Source organism: Myxocyprinus asiaticus, chromosome 47 (assembly GCF_019703515.2).
Source record: "Myxocyprinus asiaticus isolate MX2 ecotype Aquarium Trade chromosome 47, UBuf_Myxa_2, whole genome shotgun sequence".
In the NCBI taxonomy this organism is placed as follows: domain Eukaryota; kingdom Metazoa; phylum Chordata; class Actinopteri; order Cypriniformes; family Catostomidae; genus Myxocyprinus; species Myxocyprinus asiaticus.
The window spans coordinates 9941150-9968297 of record NC_059390.1 but is presented as its reverse complement, the minus strand read 5'-3'; the positions used below and the strand labels follow the sequence as shown (position 1 = coordinate 9968297).

The 27148-nt window shown below is 37.1% G+C and overlaps 1 protein-coding gene across 1 annotated transcript; it reads left to right on the top strand.

Moving 5' to 3' along the window:
* The first annotated feature begins 952 nt into the window (after positions 1-952).
* Positions 953-21632, top strand: LOC127436855 (tetraspanin-12-like). Its single transcript, XM_051691304.1, has 9 exons — positions 953-1156; positions 1233-1423; positions 1526-1658; positions 3361-3443; positions 5283-5418; positions 13070-13135; positions 15158-15265; positions 15423-15566; positions 20572-21632. Exons 3-9 carry the CDS (start codon positions 1593-1595, stop codon positions 20899-20901), a joined length of 933 nt encoding a protein of 310 aa, XP_051547264.1. The 5' UTR covers positions 953-1156; positions 1233-1423; positions 1526-1592; the 3' UTR covers positions 20902-21632.
* The last annotated feature ends 5516 nt before the right edge of the window (positions 21633-27148 follow it).

Below are 27148 nucleotides of genomic sequence, written 5' to 3'. Positions count from 1 at the left end.
TGTTTTATAAAGCAACCCATAAATAAATTTAATTATTACTATTGTAAATAATTATATTCGCATGTAACAAGGATATAAAGTGGTATCCAGGACAGCTGCAGCACAGTAATATTCATCAACACATTCCCAGATAATAGCAGATTGTGACTGTCTCAAGACAATAATACGCCCATCAGATCTGACCTCTTCACCCCTGCATACCATCTCTCCGAGGCGGGGATCTGGACACATTCCAAGGACTGTTGATACATGCGTTGGGATTCATGTAATGACCATGGTAAAATAGCAATAGGCATAAATGAAGGGTTCCAGAATGGGCGGGGCTTTGCGGCCCTGACGTAGTACGATAGTGGTCAGGTACGCATGGGTTTTTAAAAATAGTAATTCTTACATTTTAAATACACAGTATTCGCTGTGTACTTAAATTCAATGTCTATTAAAGATTAACAGTGTTATTAATGTGTTTAATATTTTCTTTTTAATACTGAATTTTTGCCCAGACCGCTGTTAAAACAGTGCAGTCCGAACAGCGCTTTCACGTGGTAAATGTTGCTTTTCTCAGCGCTGTGGAAGATGGACTAATCACAGTCGTTTGTGATTAGTGGATGGCATTTTTTTTTAAATACTTTAAATAGATTACTGTAGCATATTTTCATTTTAATGTCATGTACAAATCATTAGAATTAATGTTTATAATAGTATACGTTTCAGTGTATAAAATCAGCAGTAAAACAAAAAGACGTCGTGAGATTTGAATCCGACTCAAAGAAAGATTCGCTTTTCTGAGCAACAATGCGCCCCCTGGAGGATATACCTGTATGTCTTATCTAAAGCCAGGACTATCCCGTCCCTTGATTAGGATGGATGTAATGACGAGCAGTTTGCCTCTAGGACCCGGAGGCACCAGTGCTCCCGATGACAGAGAGCACATTCAGAGTGAAAGTCGAGTAGTGTACATGCATACGTTAAACACAACACTTGTGGAAAGGCGAGTTGTGTATAACTGGCACTGACTGGAGTATGAAACGCCTGGAATGACAGTGGCGGAGTGAGTGGGATGGCAGTGAACACGCCCGACTGTTGCGCACAGCTTCGTAAAGAATATGATTTTACGCACTAAGTTAAAGAGTGTTCCTGCAATTATATGTTGGACAAAGTATGAAAGATAAACTCTGAGTTTTTTCTACGTTTCCAAGGCTTTTGTTTATTTTTTTATTTTCTTTTATTTTTAGACTTCTGGGATTTTGTGCTTTGAATTGTCCTGAGTGGTCCGGATTAATTTCATCACCCCGCAGGACGAGAAAATCGCTACAGGTTGCTTTTTAAAAATCACATGTTGCTTTCTTAAACTTCCCACGGATACATACAGTCATAGCAAGACATTGTGGATGTGCGCTGAGTGCGCACAAGGACATGTGAAATGGTATGATTTCAAAAACATATATTCCATTTGCCATCTCAAGCAAGCTGTATGATTGGTTAAACCTTTAAAGAGTGCAGTGTTAAAACTGATTTTGCTCCTCAGCGGATAATGGTGCCATGGTGGCAGAAGTTAAAATGAGGGCATTTGGCGAGCAGTTGGTGCGCTCAGAATGGCCCGTGAGGATTCGGTGAAGTGTCTGCGCTGTCTGCTCTACGCGCTCAACTTTCTCTTTTGGGTAAGACGAGTCCAAGTCGGAGCAGGTGGCCGAGTGAGTGATCACGTTACATGGCACGGCGACGCGCTGCTGTGCGCTCTGCGCTCTCCAAGATGCGCAACAGCCACTCGCTCTCCAACAAACGCGCAATCTCTTTTCCCTCCCTCACCATCCTGTTATCTACATGTAGAGTGCAGCCTGAATCTCAGCTATGCTCATATGGCACACAGCTCACATTCTGCTGCGAACTATTTTAGGGAATTAAATGTGATAAGCACTAGGGTGTGTTTTTAGCCCAAGAATGCTTGCGGAGGCCACTATAATATTGCTGCATGTCAAACATGGCCCAGTACCTAAATAGGTTACCAAGCCAACAATATACACAAACACAGATTCATGTAACGCTGAGCTTAAGAAGACTGCTAATTTGTGTGTGTGTGTGTGTGTGTGTGTGTGTGTATGTGTGTGTGTTTAATAAACAATAGGCCCAAAATAATTTAGACATAACATAGACTTACAATGTTTGAACTTCATTGCAGTAGAAGACAAAATATTAAATAAAGGGGCATCTGCAAACAAATGATGGTCACAAGGTAATGTTTTAGTGGATGTGTGAAGTCAGTTCCCTCTAACTTCACACAGGTGTCCTAGCAGAGTAACCACAGACGTAATTCATCACATTAACAATAGACATGCTCCACTAAGTTTGATGCCTGAGCCAGAAAGTGTCCAAATCCATTTTTTTTGTCTTATTTATGAACAGCATATCTATCGTTTTGTCATTCATAGGAATAGTTCACCCAAAAATGAAATTACTCACCCTCATGACATCCCAGATGTGTGACTTTCTTTATTTTTCTGCAGAACTCAAACAAAGATTTTTAGAAGAATATCTCAGCTCTGTAAGTCCATACAATGCAAATGAATGCTGACCAAAACTTTGAAGCTCCAAAAGCACATAAATGCAGCATAAAAGTAATCCATAAGACTCCAGTGGTTAAATCCATGTCTTCTGAAACAATCCAGTCAATTCTGGATAAGAACAGACCAAAAAGTAACTAATTTTTCACTATAAATCTCAACATTACCAATCTTCTTTGCGAACATGATTTCAAGCTTAATTACACTTGCGAGTGCCATCTGGCGTTCTGTGCATACGTCAAGCACTAGAAAGTGTAATCGAGCTTGAAATCGTGATTGTGCCTCAAGACTGCAATGGCAAGATGCACAGTGAAAAAGGAGTTGCATTTTGGCCTGTTCTCACCCAAAACCAATTAGATTGTTTTAGAAGACATGGATTTAACCACTGGAGTCATATGGATTACTTTTATGCTGCCTTTATGTGCTTTTTGGAGCTTCAAAGTTTTGGCTACCATTCACTTGCATTGTATTGACCTACAGACCTGATATATTCTTCTAAAAATACTTTGTGTTCTGTAGAAGAGAGAAAGTTATACACATCTGGGATGGCATAAGTGTGAGTAAATGATGAGAGAATTTTCATTTTTGGGTGAACTATTCCTTTAAAATCTGACAAACCTCCTTTTTTCCATTTTGCATGAAAAGTGTGCTTATGCTATCATTATTTAAAATAAATGCTACTTAGTTCGATATTGTTATCTAATGCAATGACAGTAATACATTTATAAATGTTCGTTAAGTGTTCAGATATTTTTGGGGTGACTGTACCATGTTTTTCTTCTCTTTCTTTACACCCCTCAAGCTTATGGCCCTTTGTGTGCTGGGAGTGGCCACCTGCCTCAGGGATCACTTGAACAATGTGCTCACCTTAACTGCCGACACCAGGTGAGTGGTACTGGATGGACAGGTGTAAGCCTTTCATTTGGGGCAGTGGTCCATGTAAATGTCTAATTTACTGTTTTCCCACTTTTCAGCCGGCCTGGATCAAATTGCCTCAAGCTTATGAACTAATTACAAGCATGAATGAGGTGTGCAGTTCTGGGGAAAAATCAGATAAATGCATTAAGTTGCCAGTGGAGGCAAGTCCTGGGTTAGAAACCATTAATTTGTGCAAGTGTTATAATTGTGTACTTTTTTTTTTTCTTTTAATAGCAAAACCCCCAAAAGTCCCAATAACAGCCTGGAGGAAAGTGAAATCTAATTAGTGTTGACAAAAAACAATTAATCACCAAGGTGTGTATTACAATACAGAGTTACTGAACTCTGTGGCTCACATCATAAGTGGGACTCAATAGATTGAAAATTGTGTTAAGACTCCATTGTACACATCAGAATAGGTTTTCCAGAGTTGCATTATGGAGGTTTGCTGAGTCAGGTTGAGTTGAGTTTGGTGACTGTAAAAATCTCATCTCTGCAAAATGAAACATAATAGGATATCAACTAAAGCTGAATATTTTAAAGATATTCTGATGTGTGTGAAGGGTTTCTTCCAGTGAGAATCCATTCCATGGTGCTAAAGAGGAGGCAAAGAAAAATGTTTAGATGTTGTGAAGGAGTGAAGAAGATGGTATGTGTTTGTTTGGGTTATTGGCGGTTCTCACACATTCTTTAGTGAATATCTGATCCTTAATTAGCTATTATTTGCAAGGCAGCACTTTATTGGTATTCCTCAAACATTCAGGTTTTTCAAAACCCCCAACTCAAAGTCTTAAACTTCAGATTGAACCACTTAGCAGACAGACTCCATTCAAACTTTCATTGTATATAATTTCAACCACAGATGTGTTATCTTTAAGAAAATGTTGACTTATTTAAGACATTTAAAGTGATAGTTCACACAAATATGAAAATTCCGCCAGCATTCCTTCACCTCATGTTGTTCCAAATCTGTATGAGTTTCTATCTTCTGTGAAACACAAAAGGAGATGTCAGGTAGAATGATAGGGCCTGACAGCTTCAGTCACCATTCACTTTCATTGTATGAAAAAAAAAAAAGATGCAATGAAAGTGAATGGTGACTGAGACTAACATTCTGCCCAACATCGCAAGATTAAAGTTTAATCTTCTTCAGTTGAGTTGACATTTATGCAGCACCAAAGCCTAAAACCTACCCACATGAAAAACAACAACAACAACAACAACAACAAAAAAAACATCTTAAGCCAGCCTATGTCTGTTTGCTGGTCTTAGCTGGTCTCCCAGCATGGTCAGGCTGATCTGTTTGCTGGTTTTAGAGATGTTTTAGGCACATTTTAGCAGGTCAGGTTGGGAGACCACCTAGACCAGCTGAAGACCAGCTAGACCAGCTTAAACCAGGTAAGACCAGCAAACCATCTTAGGCTAGGGCAACCTTACATAAGAGTTTTATACAATTCTTCTGCTGCATTGCAAGCACTGGTATTTCCTTTAGGAAATCAAAACTGTGACTTTCCCATGTGTCTTCCCTAAATGAAAATAAGGGTGCATCTAAAAAAACAAGAGAAATAGAGGAAAAGAGAGCCAAACAGAAGTACAGACAGCAAGAGACAGGAAGAGAGAAAGAGTTTGCATTCCTACAAAGTATAATCACAGTTTATTTGTAACTTGTGTATTACTCAAATATGCAGCCCTAAGAGAAGAGACTTTCTCAGAGAGATGAGGGAAAGCAAGCAGGATGGACAGATAAATAAACAAAAAGACTGCCAAGAAATGACTCTTCCCTCTCTCTCTCTCTCTCTCTCTCAGACTGGAGGAGGCAGCCGTTCTCACATACTCCCCTGTTGTCCATCCAGTCGTCATTGCTGTGTGCTGTTTTCTAATCATCGTGGCCATGGTGGGCTACTGCGGCACGCTCAAGTGCAATCTGCTCCTACTGTCTTGGGTATGTAGAGAAATGGGATGGGGAAAAAGAAAGAAAAACAGCAGAAACATTTTGTGTTGTGGAATCTGTGTGGTTTAGTTTGCGCAGAATATTTTGAGTGTGGTTGATGTTGACATTGTTGACCACCCTGAACCACAGACTCAAACATGATTTTCTATCTTTATCCGTTTGCCCTGATACCTTCACCTTATACAGGGGAGTAGAGAGAGATTTCAGACAACATGAAGTCAAAACTGGCCTTATTTATTTGTCTTAATAAATGTCTCTGGTCTTATTGCGCATGATTCATTAGTGCACATTATTACAAAAAATAAAAATGTTTGTCTTCATAATCATTGGTTAAAATGTAATATCTTGCTCCGTCTCTGAAATAACTTATTTTTTTCATCAAGCCCTCTTATTTTGTAACCCCTTCCCCCCCAAACACCTGTGTCAAACACCACTTTTCATGATCCAATAGATTCCAAATGCATAAAATCCCACATTTTTGTCAAATACCCTGTTTCAGTATATATACTGTATGTCACGTTACAGAAGTAAAATGGGTTGTAAATGCAATTTCATGTTGACTTAAAAGACAACATGAAATCAAAATTTGCTCTGTTTAATTTTGCAAATTATATTTTTAATGATATATTTTTCACTCTCTCATGTGTTGTTCACAAACATCTGTGTTAAATGCTAGTGGCACATATAAAGCACAACAGTGCACGTCCACTTTTTCAGCCATTTTGGTTCTGGAAGTATTTTTTCCATTCATTTTTTCCATAGGGATTTCATAAATTCCTTCATAAAAGATTTCGAAGCCATCAACCAAACCAACCAGTTTCGAGGTGAATCACACCATTACAAACTTTGGATTTGAAGCAAAAAAAGTATTTTAAATCGAACAAAAGGACAGAGGTGCAAGACTGGGTACTTAACTTCTTTCATGAGGGATTGAACTACAATCATGTGACGCATTGCGAATGATGTAATTGAATTAAAAACGGCAGAAAAATATAAAGCTATTGATTTAAGGTTGTTGATTATAAGTATAGAAACGATACATTTAAGTTTGTTGCAAAATATACAGATATATACAAATGTTTTAGCGTGCTTTGTTTGATCGGTGGATCTTTCTCTACTCATGGGTAGTGTAGTTATAAAATGTAGTTCAAGATAAGAAATCAAAATAAAAAAAGAAGTTGAAATAATGCTAACTGATGGCTTCAACAGAAGCGTACACCATTGATTAACAACCTCAGAGCTCATGGTAGGTCCATCTTTAAAGATTTATAAGTTATCGTTAAAAATCAATTCGCCCATGGAGAAAATGAATGGGATTTTTACTCACGGAACCCGACTTTTGCACTGTTTTACAGCCATTCTCATCTCATAGCTGCACTGTAAATCTAAATACAACAAGGTCATATTTTTTTTCATGAGCCTAAAATGGTACACACCCTGTGTCTACTTACACTTGTCAACAAAGAATGGAGTGTTCCAGATGATAATAGCACAATCAGACACATGTAGCAACTCGCTCCTGTGGGTTATGGAAGCCGTGAAGCTTTTAAGTCTTGGAGAAAAAGAGTTAGACAGTAGTAATATATGAGCACTGCACATCACTCAACCTGATGGACTGTCAAGAAGGGCCAAATAAAGGGCACACAGTTATATTCATTGTATATCCATTGTCAGAACTGTTTGTGTGTGTTTGGGTTTTGAGGGATGTATTAGTGACATCATGACCTCTGAAACTGGAAGATCTTGACAGATTCTTAACATAGATAAACAAGTTTGAGGGGAAGGAGAGTGTGAATTCAAGACAGAGCTCATTATTAGCTGCATTTTAAAGGGGCTACATTCTTAACTTCTGTAGCATATTATCTTTTCCCCTGAAGTCAACTTATAATGTTAGTCAAGGTTTCTAGCACCAAAAACAGTTGTTATTTAGTTTTACATGACTATTGTCCACCCTCTCTCTGACCCTTAGAATTTAACAGGCTGCTTTTGCTACTGTAGCTTTAAAACTTCGATATATAAATCACATCTTTTTTGAATGGCTAAACTCCTTGCAATGGCATAGTTCATCAGGGTGGGCCTTGTTGATGAATACTTAGGCTTGATGAATAGGCTTGACGAATAATTAATTCATATGTAAATATGGGTGGTCAGGTTAATGTTCTCATTGTGACATCATAATAATGACGATTATTGTATGACTCTTTTTGCAGTATTTCCACTGAGCAAGGAAAATCAATGCTATTTCCATGATACAGGGTTTCCACTGTCATGGAAAACCTAGAAATATCAGGGAATTAAGGTAAAATTTAGATTTCCAGGCTGAGAATAGTCATGGGAATTAAACAAATCTTAAAAGTCATGGGTAGTTCTATAGTGAATATAACTTTACTAGTTATGCTCTTCACTAAAATATTGCATCGGATAGATATTGCTTTTGTGTTGAATGAAACCTGGTCGCAGACTATAGTGATGACTGATGAACAATTTGGTAAGCAAATTGAATCAGCTCTCTTTGATGAATCAATCTGAATTGGAATTATATATAAAAAAATCCATATCCAGAATTCACAGACAATGGCAAAGGTCATAAAAATCTATAGAAAATCATTGGTCAAAATTATGTCCCCTTTAAAACATCAGTGCTTCATTTTTAAGAAGCCAGCAAATCTTGCTCATGTTTTACTATGAAGAACTGAAGAAAACCCAGCATGGAAGGGGAAAAGAGAGCAGGTAGACTTTTTTTTGGCTCTCAATCCCAGGTGTGCCGCGGTCGAGAGGGTGGGGTTCCCCATCTGCTGACCCAGGCTGAGAGCCTGTTTTCTGGGGCTCCTTTGCCCATCTCTTCCCCTCCTCTTCTTCTTCTCTCTGGGTCCCCATTCATCTCCTCAGGAGCCTTTCTCTTCTCCTACCTGCCCCACCGGGCTTGTGTTACCCACAGACAATATTATCTGGCTGAGATACAATAGGTAAACCAATCCACGAAGGGAGCGGGAAGACATGAAGAGAGGAGAGGCACTTAGGTTACGTGGTCGCTCTATTCACAAGCAGCACTTTCAATGAGAGCTGCGACCTGGCCGGACACTCACATTTACACACACACATTTGCTCAAACACTCTCACACACTCTTTGTCCAATCAGGGCAAAGAAAAGGAGATCAAGGAGAAAAGAGTTATATTATAGAACACAAATTGATTTAAAGTAGCTCACAGAAATCTTACCTAACCAAACTGTAAACTCAATTTGTACATTCTCTGAAAAATGTGTGAGTGGTGCTTGCCAAACCAAAACTCACGCATATAATCGTGTATTATATATAGTATTTGGGTCATAATTTGATAATATTGTGATTCAAAAATGTTGACATTGACATTTTACCTACTTGCTCTGTGCAAAAATACACTTCATCGCAGAGCCAAAGAAATAATGTAAAGAAAAGACAAGTTAAATGGATAGTTCACCCAAAAATGAAAATTCTCTCATCATTTACTCACCCACATGCCATCCCAGATATACATGACTTTCTTTCTTCAGCAAAACACAAATAAAGATTTTTTGAAAAATATCTAAGGTCAGTAGGTCCATACAATGCAAGTGAATGGTGATCAGACTTTTGTAGCTCTAAAAATCACATAGAAGCAACATAAAAGTAAACCAGAAGACACCAGTGCTTAAATCCATATCTTCAAAAGCAATATAATAGGTGTTGGTGAGAAACAGAACAATATTTAAATGCTTTTTTACTTTAAACCTCCACTTTAACTTTCAGATGTGAAAGTGAAACTAAACCTGCACCACATGTGACTTTCAGATGTAAAAGTGAAACTGAAAGTGGAGATTTAGAGTAAAAAAAAAAAAAGGACTTAAATATTGATCTGTTTCTCACCCACACCTATTATATCGCTTCTGAAGATAAGGATTTAAGCACTGGTGTCTTATGGATTACTTTTATGTTTCCTTTATGTGCTTTTTGGAGCTACAAAGGTCTGATCACCATTCACTTGAATTGTACGGACCTACAGAGCTGAGATATTCTTCTAAAAATCTTCATTTGTGTTTTGCTGAAGAAAGAAAGTTATACACATCTGGAATGGCATGCGGGTGAGTAAATGATGAGAGCTTTTTCATTTTCAGGTGAACTATCCCTTTAATGTCATCTCTTTTTTTTCACCAAAATATGAATGTGAAAAACATAACTAAACATAGTATCTTGGCCTGAGTATATATCAAGAGAGTAAGGTAAAATATCACAAAATTTAGATTTTTCCCCATACCTCTATGGGTTACCTAATGAAATATAATCCTTAGGGTTAGGGATTCTGAAAAAATCAATAGCAATATACTTCACAAGCATCACTTATAACCACATAATAACATTAGTAGTAGCCATCTGTCCAAGGAAATCTGATAAGGTTCAGTAATCGACTGTAAACATTTGTCTATATCTCTCATTCTGTTTACGTTGAGCATGACTAAGCGAAAGTTGTAAATTGTTCTGTTGAAAAGGAAATCCATCTATTTCACCCTGTACTGTAAAACTCTCAACAAATTAATAAACTGAGAGGTCGCTGAGAGAATGTAACCTTTCTGACTCAGAAAATGTGTGTTTGCAGATGAAGTAGCTTGGAATGTGGATCGTAAGGGATATAGAAGAAGTTTACTCAGGACATGAAGTGCGGTCCAGTCTTTTTTGCTTTAACGACAGCATGCACTTGAGCTGGCATGAACTGATTCATGTTATCAGCATGTATTTTAAAGGCATTAGCAGGCAAGGGGGTTAAGATAAAAGGTTGTAATTTTTTTGTGGTGGGCGTCTGACAGTTTCTAAATGCGCTGAAATGCTAACACAGTCGTAGCTTAAGCAATCTGTCAGACACAAATATTTAGAGTCTTCCAAATAAACAAGCTGTCAGGCGGGCCAGCTCCGAACGCGGCTGCTAACACTGTCATTCATCTTGATAATCTCTCTCAAAGTGCGTGTTCAACAGAGAGGAAATGTGTACGTTACTGAAATCCAGAGAAGGACAGAATGTGTTTGTTTTTGGGAAGAGTGGAGATAAAGGTGTGTGTTGGTTCAAATGGCTCTAAAAACAAAATTTGTGCGTGTATGAGTGAGAAAATAAGAATTTCTGTTTCTTTCGTTCTGTTTTTGAGCACATTTTTTTTTTTTTTTTCCAAGATTCTAAAATATTCCAAGATACTCTTGTGTTCCATCATCTCCACTGTGATGTTTGGGATAGAAAACAAGCACACTGCAAATATACTGCATAATCTTTTTTGGTAAAGCATGTAGAACAGTACCCATTATGCAACTATAAACATTTCATATCCTCCAGAGACCCAAGCGTGACTGCTGTGTGTATTTTTTATTTCTCTTTTTGATTTGTAACTAGTAGCCCCAAATTAATTTTTTAGAGCAAATAGTTTTCCTAAAAATTGATGTTCTCATATGGGGACAGTGGGAATAAGTAGTGAAATTTTAAATAATACCAAGCTATAGAAATTCAGATTTTTTTTTAGCAAATTGTTTGTTGGTTATTCATGTTTTTGAGGCGTAACAGACATTACAGCTGACTTTCTGTAAAGCTGCTTTTGAACAATGTGTATTGGGAAAAGCACAAATAAAAAGATTTGATTTGATTTGACTTTTATGGTACAGTTTTTTTTAATTTTTTATATATACTTTGGCAACACAATCTCAATGTTCTCTCTTTGCACTGTCAAACAAACAGATAAAATCCAGTGCTTAAGCATTTTACCAATGAAAAATTAGCATAATTAATTCTGATACAAGTAATGGCCAGCATCATCTAATCACTGCCAACCATGTTAAAATAAAATTATACATCGTGAATTCTGAATCTAAGTACTGATTACTATTGTTCCATGTCTGCCAACCATGTTGAGTGGTGCAGACTTCATCTGCATCCTGAACTTTTGGTCGGATTTTAGGAGTGAATTCACTTAGCTGCATAGGAAAGCTATCGGATGCTCCCTTGCTCCCTTTTTAGTGAATGACTTAACCTACAGTGTGCTGTCTGTCTGCACTGGTCTCAGAACAGTTCAAAATGCTCCTTATTTTCATCCTAACTCCATATAAAACCTCTGAAAGAAAACAAACAAACAAAAAAAAAAAAACAATTCTCAATATGATAATGCACAGTGAATATAGGGTTTCTAAGGAAAAAAAGGCCTGTAGTCAACGTCAGTGGTCACTGTGTTTAACAGCGTGCCTTTTCGCAATAAATCACTCAAATTTCAAAATGGCATATTGGATGAAACTAGAGACTCTAGCCTTTTGACTCAGACAGGTTTCAATGTAAAAACTTAATGAGGTTTCTTACCAGATGTAGTTTTGTTGGCATTTCTTCCAAAGACTAACTCCGCTGTGATCGGCACCATGTTGTTTTGTCACATGACTCTGTGCATCAAAAGTTTAACCCTTTACTGACAGCCCAGGGTGTTCAGAACTGAAATCAGTCGGTTTAAATAAAATAAAATTATGAATAGCGTATAGCGAGGACAAAACACAATGTCCATGCAGGAGGAAGCGGGGTCGCACGAGGATATAGTAGTATGCTACATCGTTGTCACGTTACCTTATTACATCACTTATTGTTCATTGAGTGTTGTCCAATTGGAAATGACCTTTAAAATAAAAACCTTATATATATATATATATTATATATATATATATATATATATATATATATATATATATATATATATATACACAGGTATATAAACCTTTTGTTATTTTTCACCTTTTTATATATATATATATATATATATATATATATATATATATATATATATATATATATATATATATTTATTTTTGGATAAAAAGTATTTTTTTATATAAAACTTTGTAAAAAAAACAAAAAAAAGACTTTTTGGCAAAATTCTTGAATTATTAGTCAAGATAGAGATGTTAAAGTCAACATGAAACAACATTCACAACCCATTTTACTTCCTTAATGTACACATTTCTGAATGAAACAGGATATTTAACAAGAATATAAGAATAAAAAAAATATAAAGTGGTGGGACTTGATTTTATCCATCAGGAGTTGATTTGATCATCTAAAGAGGCCTCTGTGATGGGTGGTTGAAGGGGAGGGGCTGAAAAAAATGAAATGAAGGTCAGCCAGTAAGGAAAGTTTTTGCAGGTGGTCCAAGTTATTACATTTTGATGTCCAATTATGGACATAAACTTTTTTCTTCTTCTTTGGAATAAAGTGCACTAATGGATTGTTCACAACAAGACCAGAAACATGTATTAAGAAAGTAAATGGGGTCAATTTTGATATGTTGACTTTTTCAGAAAATCAGAAAATTCTGTCTGATACTACTTCCAGTTCATTCTGTGCTCATCATTCATACTACATACTGCAGAAATAGTATGTATGTAGCGTAGTATCCACCATACTACTATGCTTTTCCAAAGAGCCTATGTCATGATTACTCAAAACTCTCAAGAAATGACCTGAGAGACAAGCCAGACCTCAGCATACATACACAAACACACATACACACACACTACTCATGTTTGTTCATCAACACCTTCCATCTGCTCCATTGTTTCAAAAGCTGCTTGAGATATTTTTAACCAGACAACTTTTTTTGTATGTGTGTCTGCAGTATTTTGGCAGTCTGATGGTGATATTCTGTGTGGAGCTGGCCAGCGGAGTGTGGACATATGACGAGGTGCGTAGTGCTATGAATAAACAGGAATGCCAGCCAACTAACTCCTCTCTCTACCAGCCATCTCATCTTTCTCTCTCGCTCTCTCCTCCTCATCACTCGCTTCAACAACATGGCCCTTCCCAGGCGTGGCAGAAAGAGGATCGGATTTCTAAGCTGCCTGCTTACGGTGTAATCTTAACTATATTATGAGTTCAAAAGCCTGGCTCAAACACATTTCCTTTTGTGGAGTTAATAAGGGGTGCGTTTACGTGCAAGAGCATGTGTGTATGTGTCGAGGGTGGAGTTTCCCTATGTAAATGCTCTTGTTGGCTCTTGCAGCAAGATTACCATCAAGCTGTCCCTGATCTGAGCATACTAAAAGATTTGATTGGAGAGGGGGAAAGGGATTGCAGGTAGCATCTGTTTCTGTTAAACTGGGGAGAGAATAGATAAGGCTGAGCTCCAGGGGAAGATATCACACACCTGCCTTTAATCTAGCCTCTCTCATACAGACAGACTCTTCAAGATAGGGTCTTATCAGTAACCCAAAAGCCTTTAAAAGGGTTTGCTGGTCTATTGTGTACTTCTGACCTAATCTGACCCCTGTGTTTGGGTTAGTGGGGAAATCAGCCCGTTTACACCAAGGCACCTGTCCTGCTGGTTATCCGCTTAAAGGAATGCTCTGGGCTTGATACAAATTAAGCTCAATCGACATAATGTGGCTTAATGTTGATTACCAAAAAATAAATAAAAATAATAATAATTATTATTATTACGTTTTCTCCCTCTTTTATTTGACAAAAAGCAAGAATCATGGTCACAGTAAGGCAATTACAATGGAAGTGAATGGGGCTAGTCCATAAACATTAAAATACACACTGTTTCAGCCACAAGTACAGCCACAAGACATAAACATTATACGTGTTAATGTGGTTTTAGTTAAGGTTAGGATTACACTGTGCAAAGTTATATCCAGTATTACAACTTTGTTGTCATGACAACATAGTGCTGGTAAACCCTGTAATCTGGTAAACACCGTCACACCAGTAAATCACTGATTTATCGCACTATAATCATTTTAACATGTAGAATTTTTACGTCTTGTGGCCATAATTTTGAAATTGTGTATTTTAACGTTTGTGGACTGGCCCTATTCGCTTCAGTTGAAAGTGTGTTGTTGTAACCACGTGTTTTACTTTTTTTCATTAAACCAGGGATGAGACAAAATTATTAATAGTGGTAATCAACATTATGCCACAAATAATGTTGACTGAGCTTAACTTGTATTGAATCGGGAACATTAAACTTGAAATGGCATTTGCAACCCATTTTACTTCCATTTTACTTCCAGGTTACATGGCAGAGGTGACATCAGCCAAAAGCAGAGTCGTTTTAGAGGTGGTGCAATTTATTACTATTTGATCAAAGATAACCAAGACAAACTTTTCTATTAAATAACATGCACTGATGAATCATACAAAATAAAACCAGGAACATGTCTTAAGTAAAGAAAAGAGTGTCAGTTTTGACTTCATGTTGAATTTAAAACTGACTATCTTATGCTGTTCTGCTACCAAAACAAGAGCTGACACACCTAGCCTCAAGGCATTGAGTACTTTGCTTATCATGTAGCCATTACAATGGAGGTATTATGAATGGAGGTGTGAAATGTCTTGGACCGGATTGTAAGATGCCAGCCGGTATAAAAAGCACATGGGCACACTTGTGAATAGGGCATTTCATAACATTACCCAATAGAATGATAATAAATTTGGAAGTGTGGGCATGTGGTTGGTCCTTTAAACTGCCTGATTGAATAACAGCGTTTTTGTTATTGAAAATACATGACTAATAAACTTGAGGGGGTTAGATATTATATGATTTATGAAGTTGTTTGCAGAGATGAGTGACAGGGCAATCAAGACTGTGACATCATTTAATTATGCATCCCCTTAAATCCTCTCGATTAAGTTGTTTTCCATTAAAAGTTTAGCTATGGGGTAACAAACATGTATTTAAGTACCTCTTTCTGTTTTCCTTCAGCCTAAGGTACAAAGGTCTGACATGATAAGTCTAAAATCACGTATGCCTCATTTTGGTCTGCAACGCTACCAGTGGCTCACACATGCGTGGAACTCCATACAAACTGAGGTAAGAAGATAAAAACATCCATGTGATATGACATGCTTAGCATCAAATCATTTTTCTGTCCATTCTGAAAGTGAAAGTGTAAAAAATGACAAAAGCTAATCAGAACACATTTGAGGTTTAGTGCTTCAGAGTATGTGCTAACTTTCACACTTTACAGTTAAAGTGTTGTGGAGTGATCTACTTCACTGATTGGCTGGAAATGACAGAGATGGAGTGGCCACCTGACTCCTGCTGCTCCCATCAGTATCCAGGGTGTGCCCGCCATGCCCACTACCATGACCTCAGTGACGTCCACCAAGAGGTGAGCTGAATTTTGATTATGTGACCCACAAAATCCCTAAACCAAGATACATTAATCCTACAGGCCAGTTGAAAATGATGATTATGATCATTTTTACTCATGATTTAGGATATTTCTAGGTTAATTTGTTGGAGGTTTGGGGTGTTTAAAATTTTTTTAGTAAATTTACCTATTTTAATTGAATTATCCCACCAGATTAGGAAGCACTGATTTTTTTTTTTTTTTTTTTTTTTTTGGTGCAATCCAACACAACAGCAGTTTGAAGATGTCTTGTCTCGTTGAAACATGGTCAAACAGTGATGTGTGCAGCAAGGACTACAAACAAAATGTTTTTCATTTCGGTTCGTTCTGAGCAATTTCATTCCGCTTCAGAAGTTCCACAGCCTCCTTTCTAAATGGTAACCGGTTAGAACAAAATAAAGGAATGGTTCATAACATTCTTTTTAAAATGACAGTGCTCTGAGCTAAGGGGTGGGTGAAATACCAGTTGCAGTGTTGCCAGATCTTGCAATAGAAACAAGCAGCCTGGTCTGGACCTTTATAAGCATAGAAATCATAACAAGCATACAGTTACTTAACTAAGCAGAATTTTAATTACAGATCTGCTTCTCAGTCAAAACCCGGCATCATCAAATCTGTATTAATGCATCATAACTAACAATAATTAATTGAAGACTTGGAAACAACTAAAAATGTTTTCATTGGATCTGGATTAGCTGGCATGTATATGTTGTAATTATACTTCTTCTTTCGGCTGCTCCTGTTAGGGGTTGCCACAGCGGACCATCCGTGATCCACATATTTGACTTGACACAGGTTTTACGCCAGACGCCCTTCCTTGCACAGAGATTAAAGTGTCTTGTTACTTGCGGTCAACTGATATGGGTTTTTCAATGGCCGATGTCAATATCTAGAGAACATGAAACATGTAGAATGATGAAACAATGGCTGATATAATGCCAATAATTATATTATACAATTTAAACAAGACTACACAAAATTATAAAAAGGGATGGACAACTTTAAAGCAACAGTTCCCCAAAATGAAATTCTGTCATCATTTATTTATCCTCATGTTGTCCTGTATGATTTTCTTTCTTCTGAGATGTTAGGCAGAATGTTGGCCTCAATCACCATTCACTTTTCCATACAATGAAAGTGAATGGTTGCATATGCTTGCAATGCATTGGCCAAGCATTCACATTTGTGTTTGCACACTTGCGTGTTTGGTCTCTCTCTCTCTCTCTCTCTCTCTCTCTCACACACACACACACACAAATGTATTACCAGTACTAATACACACATCTGGCCACTCCTTTAGGCTGAACCACTAGAACCACCTGAGAGAGAGGTTCATTTTTATACTTGAGAGAGTAAACTTGATGAACAGTGTGTGTGTGTGTGGTATCAGGCTAACACTGCCCAGCCTTACAGACAGTCCCATAGCAGAAGATAGAAGCAGTCCTTTGTTAAAGACAAGAACATTGATCACTAGAGGGATAGTTAAATGTGAAAGACCAAGGGTGTGGAGACTGATCCTCACCCACTCTCTTTCTCCTGTTTTTCTTTTTTTTCGTTGTTGCATAAATCAGCCCAAGATTGTTTGCTGCTCTTGCCTGGTTTATGCTGGTCTCCCAGCACACCTAAACTGGTCTTCCACTTGTCAGGCTGGGAGACCAGCTGGTTGAACAGCTTGGCTGGGTTTACAACACAGCTCTAAGGCTTTAACAAAAGGGAGTCCAAACACGTATGTGTACACGTTAATCAAGAAATAAAAAGAAACAAAGCAAAACTAGGAGCTAGACCAGAGTTCTCAGATCAATTCCATGATGCAGCTTCATTCCCTGAGAGAGCACTGGTTTCTGAACACCTCCAGGGGTTTTTAAGCTCTCAACCCAACAAGCATCAGGTGTTTTAGCCAGGCCATTGAGCCAAAGCACTACCTGAAATGACTAAACACCCACAATTACACACATATACAGGCACAGCCTAGGCTTTGTTGTCACAGCCGATCAAAACCCCTCTACAACCAGCAAACCAGATCAGGCTGGAAGACCAATTAAGACAAACAAACCAACTTATGCTGGTTTAAGCTGGTCCCCCCCTCCCCCTCCCCCTCCCCCCCCCCAGCAACGTCTCTCTCTTCTGAGTGGTTGGCAGAGGAGTTATGTCTGGCATCTCACTCTTCAGTATAAATCCTTCATAACAGGAAATAGTTTACCTGCCATTCCATCATGCAACATGGGAAATACCCAACACACGCGAGCGGATAAACGTGTCGCATTGCTCACATTATCATAGCAGCTGTTGCGCTGGCAGAAGTGTTGGCTGGATCTGCAAAGAGTTATGAAAACATGGAAAACAAGCTCTTAAAGCTGCTGAAAATGATTTTTGTGGGAATACAATGCATAAAAAGTCCTTGCTACATGACAGATTTTTGTTATGGCCATTTTAGATAAAACATAACTAAAAAGAATATATATATATATATATATATATATATATATATATATATATATATATATATATATATATATATATATGTGTGATATAAATGCTGAATTGTGATTATTTTAAAATACTAAATGAATAACATTTAATGTATTTGTAAACAATTTGTTTTTATCTATGTGTATGTGTGTGTATATATACACACATTGTATATATAAGTGATGTAGATGGAATAGATTTAATGAACACAGTTATTGGGTCCGGGGAGTGAAATACTTTTTCAATGGCAATAAAGTGTCCAGACATTTGGCTGTTTATTTAAAAAAATAAAATAAATAGAACTGATTTTATTTATGGACATCCTGTGGATCACTAACTGGGTTTCAAACCACATATTTGTTATGCATATTTTGGGATATTGCACAACAAATGTTGGATGGAAACACCAAAATGCGGAGAAAATCTGAAAAACGTGAATACAAAACTAATACATTTGCTTGAGGTTGATATGTTATTCAGTCAAAAAGCATGCGCATAATCTACAATGGAAACACATTTACTGAATATATTCCTATGGAATTTATATTGGAATATACAGTTGCAATCAAAATTATTCAACCCCCTGACCAGCAATACATTCTGGTGATGTGAATTAAAACACATCAACTAAAACCTCAGTAAACAGTCAAAGTAAGTTTTTAATACACATTTGAGTGATTTTGAGAACAAAGAGTTCAGTTTACCCAAATTTTAAAATAAAAAATAAAAAATTCTCTCCACAAATGTCATGTCAGAAATATTCAACCCCCAAAGTCAATCATTTGTGGAGCATCCTTTATCCTTAATAACAGCAAATAAATGTTTCAGGTAAGTGTTCTCCGGCTTCGGACACCTCTCTATTACAATTTTTACACATTTCTCATGAGCAAAAGCTTCCAGCTCATTGACCTAATTTGGTTTCTGTGCTGCCACTGCTTCCTTGAAATCCCAACAAAGGTTTTCAATGGGATTTTAATGATGGACTGAAAGGGCCATTTAAGGACATTCCACGACCTATCCCTGAACCAGATTTTGGACTACTTTTATGTATCCTTGGTGTTATTGTCTTGCTGGAAAGTCCAGTGATCACCAAGCTTCAATTTACACACTGAAAGCATCACATTTTTCATGCCAAAATGGCCTGATACCTGAAAGAATCCATGGTGTCAGTCACATAGCCAGGATAGCCGTTTTCTGCAGCTGCAAAACACCCCCATAACAGGACCGACCCACCTCCATTACTTGACTGTGGGGATGGTGTCGTTCTTGTCATCACCTAGTCATCTTACTCCAGATGTACTGCTGACCCATGGGTCTAAAACTCATTTTCAGTTTAGTGTCATACGTCTATAAAACTTCTTCCAGGACTCCACAGGTCTTTCCTAATTACTTCTTGAATATTCAAGTCAACATTTTCCTTGAAGTTTTGCTTTCTTCCACACCCCAAGAAGGTTGCTGTTGTATCATATTTAAAAAATGTATGAATGGTGCTGCCAACTTTGTCTATTGGAAACTGTAGTGCTTTGGAAATGTACTTTTAGCCATGACCTTTCTTGTGTAATGAAATAATCTCCTCTATTAGCTTTTGAGACATCTTATTTTTAAATGCATTTTTGGCATAGAAATACATTTTTGCTTGCAACGCTAAACTTACATTTTAAAACTTAAATAAGTGCCATTGTAGATTGATGACTTAATTTTGTTTTAAAACAATTACTTGTGTAGTCTTAAATATTTAAGAAACAGCTACATGCAATAGGGGTTGAATAATTATGACATGGCTGTATTTTTAAAAAAATCCTGCTATTTACAAATATTAGGTTATATATTCACACTATGACTTTGAATGTGTCACTCAACTGATATAGATGTAAAGTAAAAAAATTCTGGGTCATCAGAAAAGCTTACCTTTGTAAATTCTTACTGTCTTGGGTGGGGGGGTTAAATAATTTCGATTGCAACTGTAGATGTGCATCAAAAATGTAATGACTTCACCTCAACAAGTGATATATAATTCACTAAGAAAATGTTATGTATTTTTTTATTATTAATTATATTATTAATATCATTGCATAGAATCTCAAATGTTGCACTGGTTATTCTGAGTTGCCAAAGCCTATCATCACACGCTTTCACTCCCATAAGGCATCTGCCGCTAAACACTAGCAAACAGTTTATCAGAGCGTTTTGTCTGCACACTCTAAACCACAAATAGCCTAATTTATTACATTTAATAAAAGAGCCACATTGGCTTTAACTTCCATTTTGTGCTAATTTCCATGGAAGTAACAATTTTTTCTCTTGAACACATGGATGGAAATACTGCTTTATTTGCAAATTGTTTTTGCGATATTCTGATTTTTCGCATATATGAAATTTGCAACTTGGATGAAAACATACAGTTCCCATATATCATTAGCAAGATGGCTAATGCCACTTATAGCTGCTTTAACTTCACATACCAAATTCTGTTCTTGCTACAATACTTTTTTTGGTGTGTGTGTGTGTTCAACAGGGCTGTGGTCCCAAGATCTACAGTTTCATCCGGGGCACCAAGCAGTTGCAAGTTTTGAGGTTCTTGGGCGTGTCGATAGGAGTAGCCCAGATTTTAGCCATGACGTTGACTGTTACACTCCTGTGGGCTCTTTATTATGACCATAAACCACCCGACCCAGCATCCCCAGACACCCTAACCCACATCCATGCGCACAGCTCTGCAGAAGACTCCCTGAAGCCCAGCCACTCAAATCCACGAGTGCCTGAGGCCTGGGCCAACATGTCCCCTAACGGACACACTCAGTTTGAGATGGAACAGCTTCCCTACCAGCCAGTCAGACCCGATTGATGATCGGCTGCCACTATGAAACAGTGTAGACACTAAAAATGATGTTCTTGCTCTGCTGACACTAATTGGATCAGACAGTGGAGAAGTGGACCATAAAAATGGATCGTTCTGGGTGCTGGATGTCACGATTGGTTTTACGTTGTGCAAAGGTGTGAACTAAAGCTAAGCGTATTAATTTTGGAAAGTACTTGTATCTACCTGTGGAAAATGGAGCCATTTATTGTTGTCCATTCAGCTATATGAGGAAGATTCACTATGTTCTTCTTGAATAAAGTCACTGGATCTTACTCTACGGACTTGAATTTAGGAAAGAGGTTCTGGAATAAACTTTGAGGGGAAAAAAGAACCACTTACACAAACAACCCGCTAGGTCAATTGTTTCCACTTACACAGACAAATGTAGTCACACATGCACACAAGCTTAAGTCTTAATTCATTTTTTTCAGATGAAAGACATTGCTGCTAAAGGCTAATATTGAGGATAATGGGATACATTGTGGATTTTCTCGCCTTAATTTAACAGCACGGTTATATGTGATATGGACTGGTGCAAGTATGTTTTAGAACAAAAGTAGCATTAATTTTTGATACAATAATAGTCAACACATACAGTAGGTTACAAGAGAGGGCTGAACTCTTCAAGGCATTGTGTTTAGTGTTTGAAAAACCTGTTTTGTCTTGCATGTGAATCACAGCGCATTAAACATGAAGACTTCTGATTTTCAGTCAAATGCTTTGACATCTCAACTTCCTTTCACATACAATTTCTATTTGGCAGTAACCAAGAGTTAAAGTGCTTTTTCCCATAAAACTGCACGGTCTGGCATATTTCAGTTACAAATCTGGCACATACCATATTCATTTCATGCATAGCAGTAACCATAAATCCATAATCCTGCATTTAAAACAGCTGAAGCATGTAACAGGGCCTGGTTTCCTACCAATCCATTTCTTCTGCTGAAGCAAGCTGATTTTCTGCCGAGCAATCTGTTTATATATGTGTGAGCATTCCAGAGGTGTCACGCTTAATAGCTACTGGGTGGAAACACGGGAGGAATCTTTGGCCCTGCTCTGGACTTGACGGGTAACATCCTTGGCTGAGGGAAGAAAGCGCAGAGATTTAGGTCTGGCTTGCTTCATGAATATTAACAGATGTAAAGCAATGAATAAAACATCTCAATGGAGGGTGCAGAGAGAGAGAAAGAGAGAGAGAGAGGAAGACATGAAGGAGATGACATAAGCTATTTTTGAATGAAAAACTAGCTAGCATACTGTGCAGTAGACACTGCATACTTTCTATTTAACATTTTTTATGTGAAATAGTAAGCATTATGCTGTGGTAAAAATAAAATATGTAGTATGCTATATTTCTTGCGCAGTATACACTGCACATTTCTATTTTTTAAAACAAGTGTCAAATAATACACATTGTACAGCAATAAAATTCAAATATTAAGTATGCTACATTGCTTGGTACATACACTGCTTCCTGCATACTGTACAGTGTTAACTGCATACTTCCTACTATTTTTTTTAAAAGTGTGTGAAATAGTACTCACACATCAATAAAATTTAAATATGTAGTATGCTACATTGCTTACATACACTGTTCAATGCATACTGTGCAGTATAAACAGAATACTTTTTTAAAAAAGTACGCGAATGTACACATTAAGCAGCGATAAAATTCAAATATGCAGTATGCTACATTGCTTACTACATACACTGCTTACTGCATACTTTGCAGAATTAACTGCATACTTCCAACAATTAAAATAAAAAAAATAAAAAATTGTGTGAAATAGTATATGTAGTATGGTACAGTGCTTACTACATTCATGGCTAACTGTATACTGTGCAGTTTAAACTGCATACTTCCTACTTATAAAATATGATGTGAAATAGTAAGCATTATGCAGTGATAAAATTCAAATATGTAGTATGCTATATTGCTTATTACAAACACTGCTACATGCATACTTCTTACTTACTACTATTTAAAAAAGTGAAATAGTACACATTATGCAGTGAAAAAGTAAAATATGTAGCATGACACATTGCTTATAACATACACTTCTTACTGCATACTGTGCAGTACACACTGCATACTTCCTACTTTTTTTTATAAATAGTTTACATTATGCAGCAATAAAATTCAAATATGTAGTATGCTATATTGCCTACTACAGACACTGCTTACTAATAGTAAGTGAAACAGAATGCTTAGTAGCAAAACGTTTCTCATTATATTTGTTACATGGTCACATGACAATGTGTTTACCTCAACGAGTGGCATCCACTTATTATCTTGAAAATAAAAGCAATTTATTTATTTATTTATTTATCCCGTTTTGTTTAAAAATGTCATAAAGTAAACATTTTTGGCAAAGATAATCTAAATATTACATGCATTCAGAAAATTCACATTCTGCACACAGTACTCTATACATACTGCATACTACAGAAATAGTATGAACAGTATGCCAATATGCTATTCCAACCACAGCTTTTAAAAGCTCATCAAGAGCTTCAAGTTATCCTGTAAGCTTCCTCTTTCCCCTAAAGCTTACTGCTGATGCAGGATCTGATTTATAGAAAGAGAGGAGCACACAGGATTACCGTCATAAAGCTTACAAAAGACATACTGTTTCCTCTCGTTGCTAAAAAACCCCACTCACAATTCATCTCCTTTGAGAGACAGCGAAAGAAAAGAAAGAGATAGACTGTTGTTCCATTCATTGTTGAGAAGACCAGCATTGCTGGCTTTGGGAACTGGTTCCTTGCATGGCATGCTGGTGTGCAGGTGTCCCTTTGACATGGGTTCTGGTCCTGTGGAAACTCTAATACTCTAATATTAAATTTGTACTCCATTGATGGTTAGGTTACGGTGTATGGTTAATAAAATATGCATTAATGTGATACATTCCTGTTTACATGATATACAGTTCATAATTTACAACTCACTTTTGGCGCCACTTTGTGGAAATTTCACCCGGAAAATTAAGCTCACACATGCCTGTCAACAACACTTCCAGTTTTGTCCACTGGGGGCAGTGGTTGAATTTTGAGAACCACAGATTTCAGCGGAAGAACTTTCAACCTACTATTGCCAAATTTACTGTAAGATCGGCCTGGTGAAAATGTACTTGACTTACTTTTTCTGCGAAGACTGCAATTTAGATTGATAGACTTTGTGTCTTACACCATTTCTTAAAAAAAAAGAGAGAAAAAAAAAAGCACATTTTAAAATTCTTATATCTCTTCCCATCTAAAAGGGAACAATAAGTATAAAATTGTAAGCAAGCGATTTGTAGGTTAACTTTCTGAAAAACTGTAAACACTGTGTTTGGTGCTACAAAAAAAATCCTCAATTTTTTTTTTTTTTTTTTTTGGAGCAGCCCATTCAACCTGACACAACAACATTGACTCAACCAATGGCGTGAGTCGGGGGCCGGGCAGTCTGTTTGTTTGATCAACAGATGAGTGGTGTATTTGGAAAACTGATTAAAAACAATGTTTCTTTTTGCGATTCCCTTCCAGTGGCACAGAAATTACACACTTTAGATTTAAATAACGTTCTAGTCATGTTAAGGAAACTAGACATTTTCATGTTCCCACAACCACAATGTAACAACTTAAATTTGTTAGCTGGGACATAGACTCTCTCTCTCTTTCCCTTGCTGAGTACAGTAAAACGAGTCCGCTGGGAAATAAAACCATTAACCTTTCACCTCCCTGCGAAAATAGCGAGGTCGCAAACAGACAGCTGCAGCTTGTATGAAGTTCGACTTCAATATCCCCCTGTGTGTGGCGAAGTCGTCCCCCTGCCTGACTCCTTCCGCCTTGCTCAGATACTGTCTCTTCTTACAACCAACTTCAAACATCTCAATTACCTTCGGTCTGATGGAAAATATGCTAATGTATACCCCTATCACTCACCTGCTGGGAGCTCTCCACAGCCCTGCGGTGGGTTTGTTCTGTGCAAGCGCGATAAATAGGTGCGTTCCCCTGCTTGCCCACCCTCCTCATCCCTCTACTCCAGTGTAGAAGGAAGAAATGATCGGTCATTGCATTTAGAAAGCTAATGTGTAACTTAATCATGTTAAGTGCCTGTAGAGTGTAAGATTGATTCAGCTAACCCACATTAAAGTGGGTTTCTTAAACATGCCGCAAGAGGAAAATGTGTGAAATTGTCAAAATGAGAGTGAGGACTTAGAAGAAAATGCCACCTAGCTGTGAATGGAAGAGAATAAAAGCTAAAAACGAAAACATATATCAATGCAACAGTTTCTTGGTCATAATTTACTCACCCTCAACTCGTTCCAAACCTGTATGACTTTTTCTGTGGAACACAAAAGGCGAAGGTTAGCAGAATATCCTGAGCACTCTTCCATATAATGAAAGTAAACAGGAAAAGTTTTCATTCTTGCGATCATATTATTGAAAAAATATTTGTATATGCCCCTACAAACATGATGATTCCTCAATTTTTGGTTCATTTTCCTGGAAGACAAATGCTAAGAATGTAATTATCTGCTAAAAATGCATCAACTTTAAGGAGTACACTAGCATATCAATGGCCTCAGTGCTAAAATACATGAATTCAAAACCACAAAACTCTTCTGATTTTGATTTCATGGTGTCTTTAAAATGATTTCATATGCAGTGACAAGAAAACTGAGATTTATAAAATTGTTCGTTCAGAGATATAGCCTCAATGATCACAATACAACAGTTTTTTTAATCTGTATTTTAATAGGACAATGATTTATTTATATTTATTCGTAGACACTGCACTGGACTAAACAACTTGTATTTTTTCATAGCTTTTCAATAATTCATATATTTAATGTCCATAACACAAGCTGTAACAAATTCCAAAAGGACCATCATCATCCTGGTAGTCATTTAAATGTACATTATATCAACAGGAAATCTGTTTTAATAGTCCCTATTGGGTCCTGAAAAAAGAAAAAAGAAAAAAGACAAACACGTGTTGTCTGGGCGATGATGAAACTCCAAAAGTCTTCTGTGAGCGCATGCACTCCATCATTCCTGTTTCCCTTAAAACAGGAAAAAAATTATCCAAAGCCGTAAAGTAAACAGCGAGACATCAATATTTCTGTCCTTGAGAAATTAGGAAAAAAGAAGAAACCGAGATAAATTTCACTACACAGAAGGACGAATTTACAGCACAGGTGCACTAGCAACACTCTTTCTTTTAGTTTTCAGCTCTTTTTCTTTTTTAGTTTTTTACAATTGAAATACATTTATAATATACACTGGCGGCCAAAGGTTTGGAATAATGTACAGATTTTGCTCTTATGGAAAGAAATTGGTACTTTTATTCACCAAAGTGGCATTCAACTGATCACAAAGTATAGTCAGGACATTAATAATGTGAAAAATACTATCACAATTTGAAAAAAATGTTCAGAACTTTAAAAAATCCTCCACTTGCAGCAATGACAGCTTTGCAGATCCTTGGCATTCTTGCTGTCAGATTGTCCAGATACTCCGGTGACATTTCACCCCACGCTTCCATAGAAATATTTTCTTTGCAATTCTTCCCATAAGGCCTGCACCCCTGAGCCTTCTCTTTACTGTTGACATGAAAATTATGTTGAATTCAATGAAGCTGTCAGCAGAGGACATGTGAGGCATCTATTTCTCAAACTAGAGACTCTGATGTACTTATCCTCTTGTTTAGTTGTACATCTGGCCTTCCACATCTCTTTCTGTCCTTGTTAGAGCCAGTTGTCCTTTGTCTTTGAAGATTGTAGTGTACACCTTTGTATGAAATCTTCAATTTTTTGGCAATTTCAAGCATTGTATAGCCGTCATTCCTCAAAACAATGATTGACTGATGAGTTTCTAGAGAAAGCGGTTTCTTTTTTGCCATTTTTGACCTAATATTGACCTTAAGACATGCCAGTCTATTGCATACTGTGGCAACTCAAAAACAAACACAAAGACAATGTTAAGCTTCATTTAACGAACCAAATAGCTTTCAACTGTGTTTGATATAATGGCAAGTGATTTTCTAGGACCAAATTATCAATTTAGCATGATTACTCAAGGATAAGATGTTGGAGTGATGGTTGCTGGAAATGGGGCCTGTCTAGATTTGATCAAAAATGACTTTTTTCAAATAGTGATGGTGCTGTTTTACATCAATAATGTCCTGACTATACTCTGTGATCAGTTGAATGCCACTTTGGTGAATTAAAGTACCAATTTCCTTCCA

What these genes read in the sequence shown, in the direction of transcription:
- LOC127436855 (XM_051691304.1), top strand. Translation starts at nt 1,593, where the DNA reads ATGGCCCGTGAGGATTCGGTGAAGTGTCTGCGCTGTCTGCTCTACGCG. An exon ending in ACCTTAACTGCCGACACCAG is followed by an intron (nt 3,444 to 5,282) that starts GTGAGTGGTACT and finishes TCTCTCTCTCAG; the next exon opens with ACTGGAGGAGGCAGCCGTTC. An exon ending in GGAACTCCATACAAACTGAG is followed by an intron (nt 15,266 to 15,422) that starts GTAAGAAGATAA and finishes CACACTTTACAG; the next exon opens with TTAAAGTGTTGTGGAGTGAT.